The 4,906-nt window shown below is 44.2% G+C and overlaps 1 protein-coding gene across 1 annotated transcript in view; it reads left to right on the top strand.

Annotated features, from left to right (window-relative positions):
• The window catches only part of CDK5RAP1 (CDK5RAP1 mitochondrial tRNA methylthiotransferase), a gene marked incomplete in the record, with an annotated part of 35,534 nt that extends 33,613 nt beyond the window's left edge, over positions 1–1,921 (top strand). Inside the window, 1 exon segment of the mRNA XM_006144007.3 lies at positions 1,674–1,921. Within this exon segment, the coding sequence (XP_006144069.2) occupies positions 1,674–1,754 (81 nt within the window).
• Positions 1,922–4,906: the final 2,985 nt, after the last annotated feature.

The raw sequence follows: 4,906 nt of genomic DNA, 5'->3' as shown, positions 1-4,906 counted from the left end.
GATTCGAACTGGTCGACTACGTGGGAGTCCAGCGACATAGCCATTACGTTAACTGCTGGTCCCAGGATTTTCTTTTTCTTACTTTTTAAAAAAGGTTTTTGCGGGATCCAGCAGTTAGTGTAATGGCTATGTCGCTGGACTCCCACGTAGTCGACCGCGGTTCGTGTCCCGGACCCGGTGGCTTAAAACTCACGCTGGGCGCGTGTGTGTGCGTGCCCAAGATCCCGAGAGGAGAATGGAGGAGAGGGGATTGTGGCGTGACCATCCCCCCTGGGGGGTGAGTTCTTGCTTTCTGTCTCTATGTCTCTCTCTGTCTGTCTGGCGAGCGCATGCGCCCTACAGTGAAAATCTCTCCAAAAAAAACCCAAAACAAAACAAAACAAAAAAAGGTTTTTGCGATAGGGCACATGTGTGTGATGGAGAGAGAGACTCTGAGAGGGAAAGTGAGAAATCACTCCCCAGGGGAATGGCCATGCTGCAATCTCTTCTCTGTTCTTCTGGGATTTTTGGCATGTGTGCACATGCACCTGGTGTGATTTTTAAGTCGCCAGGTCTAGGACTTAGACCATATTTGGCCATGTGGGAATTCATTGTTGTAACCACTATGCCACCTGCTGGCCCTGGGACTTTCTTTTTTGTTTTCTTTTTAAATTTGTTACAGGGTATATGTGCTCTCCAGACACACAGAGAGAGAAAAATTGAGAAAGCATCTCTCAGGGAAATGGCTATGCCACAGTCACTTCTCCTCAGTTCTTCTTGTGAGATTTTGGGCATGCACACACATGTGCCTGGTACATTTCTCCAGCTGCTAGGTCCAGGATTTGAGCTGTGTAGTCAGCCAGGCAGGATCCAACTATCTTAACCACCATGCCATTGGCTGACTCCTCAGGGACTTTCTTGCTTAGAAGGCTTTTGGTCTTTGCCTGACTGCCTTTTTAACTTTTCAAATATCACCTTCTGGGGAGACCTTCACTGGACATTGTAATTCTGAAGCATCTTTCCCTGACTTCCTCTCATCACCATTTATGGCAATAACTATTTTTGTCTTCATAGCCCTTTCCAGTGTCCAAAATTGTTTTAATTTATTTTACATACTCTCTATCTTTTCCTGAAAGCTCCTGTAAAGTCAGGGAAAATATGTGTTCTGTTCATCTCTCTATCTCCAGCATCTAAAGCAATTCCTGGAACATAATAAACACTCAGAAATATTTACTAGTGGGCTGACTTGTTCTTATGGTAAGAAATGTGACCATTAGTCCTTTGGAGTCCTAGCCTCTCAGGATGAGAGAGGAGAGGAAAGAGAACCCTTTTCTTCACATTTTGAGCATAAATGTCCCAAGGAAGGATTTGACTGGCCCAGCCTGTGTCACAGCTCATCCCTGGGCTTAGAGGGCAGCCCACACCTGGACTATGTGTTTAGAGCTGGGGAGGAACCATCTCAGAGAAAAGGAAGAAGTGGCTATTTGAGACTGACCCATTTTTGACTTCATAATTATAGGGGAGCACTGTTATTCATCAGTCTTCTTCCAGGATTGGGGGTACACAGGAATCACACAGTCTCTGTTGTCCTGTCACCTCCCTCAGATTCCTTTTGGTGGCCTCTCCTCTGAGGCTCCGCATTAAGTGTGGTGCAGTCTGATCAATTTGCCTTCTTCTGACTGGTTTTCTTTCAGATTACTTCCGCCAGCTCTCAGACACTTAAAGGACATGTCCTCTGCAGGACCACTCTGAAGGCCTCCTCAGCACATTGTTGACCTGGGTGGATGGCCTCACAGTCAAATCGAGCAGTCCTTCCAACGCAACAGGAGATAGGGCTGGCCACTGAGGAAAGAGGTGACAAAGCTTTGGAGACACGCTGCATGTGGCGAAGCAACATCATGTCACATAGAAAATACATCATTAAAATTTATCTAAGGTGCTCCATGGTGTCTCTACTTTTACTTCATTTTTGCCTTGGTTAGTGTGTCTGGGATTTCTCCGTCATTCTCTGTGTTAAGTGTTTCCCAACCTTCCCAACTCAGTTTCTGCTACGGACACTGCTAACCTGTCTAGTTTGCTCTCCTGGACACTTACAAAGCTCTGTCCTCTAGGAGGAAAGTCCTTACCTGGATATAGCAACTGAAGAAGAAGGGGAGAACCATTTGCATGGCGAAAACTGCTCAGATCTTTCTAACATTTTCACTTGACACCATTGACTCAGCTGCCTGTTGCCTCACTTTGTTAAACTTTTTTTCTAAAGGATTTTTGTTGTGGGGCACATGCACTTGCCAGAGAGACAGAGACAGAAAGCAAGAAATCAGCCCCCAGAGGGGATGGCCATGCTGCAGTCCCTTCTCCTCCATTCTCCTCTTGGGATTTTGGACACACATGTGCACATACCAGGCGTGAGGTTTAAACTGCCACGTTTGGGACTCGAACCGTGGTCGACTATGTGGGAGTCCAGTCATGTAACCATTATACTTTCTGCTAGTCTCTATTATGGGCCTCTGTTTTTAGCCTGTCAGTTCATTCTTTGCATTTACATTTGACAATACTTGTAATTTGGGAAAATGTTATTACTCATTAATAGGCTCTGAGTAGTGTTCTTAGCTTATTCACTGTCAAGGTTGTTTTATTTTATAGGCATAATAGGAAAAAAAAAACATCTAAGAGGTGGTAGCATGGAATTTTTGTCAGAGGACTTTGGTTCAAGTCTTCACTTCATTGTTTTAAAAGTTGTGTAAACCGGAGAACCAGCAGTTAGCGTAATGGCTATGTTGCTGGACTCCCACGTAGTCGACTGCGGTTCACGTCCCGGACCCGGTAGCTTAAAACTCATGCCGGACGCGTGTGTGTGTGTGCTTAAGATCCCAAGAGGAGAATGGAGGAGAAGGGATTGCGGCGTGGCCATCCCCCCTGGGGGTGATTTCTCGCTTTCTGTCTCTGTCTCTGTCTGGCTGGCGAGCGCACGTGCCCTATAGCGAAAACCTCTCAAAAACAAAAACAACAACAACAACAAAAAGTTGGGTAAACTGGGGCCAGCCATATGGCTGGGTGGTTGGGGAAGCTCGATCCTATATCGCTGACCACATGGTTTGAGTCCTGGACCTGGTGGCTTGAAAGACACACCATATGTTGTGCTATAGTGGTTAAGGTACTGGACTGACTGCAGTTCATGTCCTGGACCTGGCAGCTTGAAAAATCACACTAGACACATGTGTATGCATGCCCAAAATCTCAACAGGAGGGAAGAATGGAGGAGAAGGGGTTGCAGTGTGACTGTGTCCCATGAGGGCGCTTTCTTGCTTGCTCTCTCTCTTTTTCCAGTGAATGCTCTGGAAAGATTAAAACACACCCACAAATACACACTTTACAAAGCCCATAAAAAGCCCACTATGTCATGTTATACCACCAGCAGTTTCATATGCTTGTGTCTTGATTGCAATATTTTATCTTATACTTTATTAATGATTTTTTGGGGGAGATTTTTGCTATAAGGTACATATAGTTGCTGTAGAGACAGAAAGATAGAGACAGAAAATGAGAAATCACCCCCCCCCCAGGGGAGATAGCCACGCTGCAATCTCTTCTCCCTTCTTCTCTTGGGATCTTGGGCATGCACGCACGTAGACCCAGTGTGAGTTTGAAGTCATCGGGGGTCTGGAACTCAAACCATGGTCAACTATGTGAGAGTCCAGTGATGTAACCATTATATCATCTGCTGATCCCCAAAAATAAACTTCTAATTAGAAAGAAAAAAAATTTTTTTTTGGGGGGGTGGCTAGAGGATATAGGTGTAGACCAGAGAGAAAGAGGGAGAAAGAGAAAGCAGTCCCTGACGGAATGGTAATGCCCCAATCCCTTCTCTCTCTCTCTTTCTCTCTGGGAATTTGGGCATACATGCATATGCACCCCGTGTGTCTTTCAGGTTACTCTCCATTGCCCATTCTTTGCACTTCAGAAACTAATACTCCATATTCAGTTTCTATGAATTTACCTGTTTGAATTTTTCATATGAACTGAATCATATAATATGTGGTGTTTTGTATCTGCCTTCTTTCATTCGGCATGTTTTCCTCTTTTAAAAACTAATGATTTAACTCAATTTATTATTATTTTTCACTTTTGATGAGAGAGGGAGAAAGAAAGAAAGAAAGAAAGCTGCCAGGTCTGGGACTTGAACTGCAATTGGCCACGTGGGAGTTAACAATCATGCCACCTGCCAGCCCCTGGCATAATGTTTTTCAGGTTATCCACGTTGTGACATTTATCAGTACTTCACTCCTTTTAAAGGCTGGTTAATGGTCCAGTGTATGTATGTACCACATTTGTTTATTCGTTTATCCATAGAGGAGCACATAAGTCCTTTACTCCTTTTGGCTGTTACGAGTAGTGCCCCTGTGAATAATATGTACAGAGTTTGCTTTAATACCGGATTTCTGTTTTTGGGGGGTTGTATACCTCAAATTGCTGGGGCCAGGTCTGGTCTGTATTTAATCTTTTTTTCTTTTCTTTTTTTTTTTTTAAGAGTTTCTTTCTTTCTTTCTTCCCATGAGAACAGAAAAAGAGGCAGAGATAAAGATACCCAGAGAGAGAGGCACCTCCCATAGGGTCTTCACACTGTGATCCATTCTGCTTCTCAGAGGTCTGGATTGTAGTCACATGCACGGACCCAGCATGCTCAGGGAGGGCCTAGAGCATGAATCCAGAACATTTCACATTCAGGTCCAGTTGTGTTACTGCTGTACCACTGCCTGGCTCTTATTCTGTGTTTAACTTTTTGAGGAGTAGTGACTCTTCCAAAGTGGTTGAAACTTTTTTACATTCTCGGTAGCAATGATTTTTCTGTGTCCTTACTGATGATTGAGAGATTTTTAAGAGGGAGGATATGGTTTTTTTTTTTTTTTGGTTGTTGTTGAGGTTTTTT

Source organism: Tupaia chinensis, unplaced genomic scaffold, assembly GCF_000334495.1.
Source record: "Tupaia chinensis unplaced genomic scaffold, TupChi_1.0 Scaffold000115_1, whole genome shotgun sequence".
In the NCBI taxonomy this organism is placed as follows: domain Eukaryota; kingdom Metazoa; phylum Chordata; class Mammalia; order Scandentia; family Tupaiidae; genus Tupaia; species Tupaia belangeri.
Note: the sequence above shows the minus strand (reverse complement) of the source record. Positions and strands in the feature narration are given on the sequence as shown.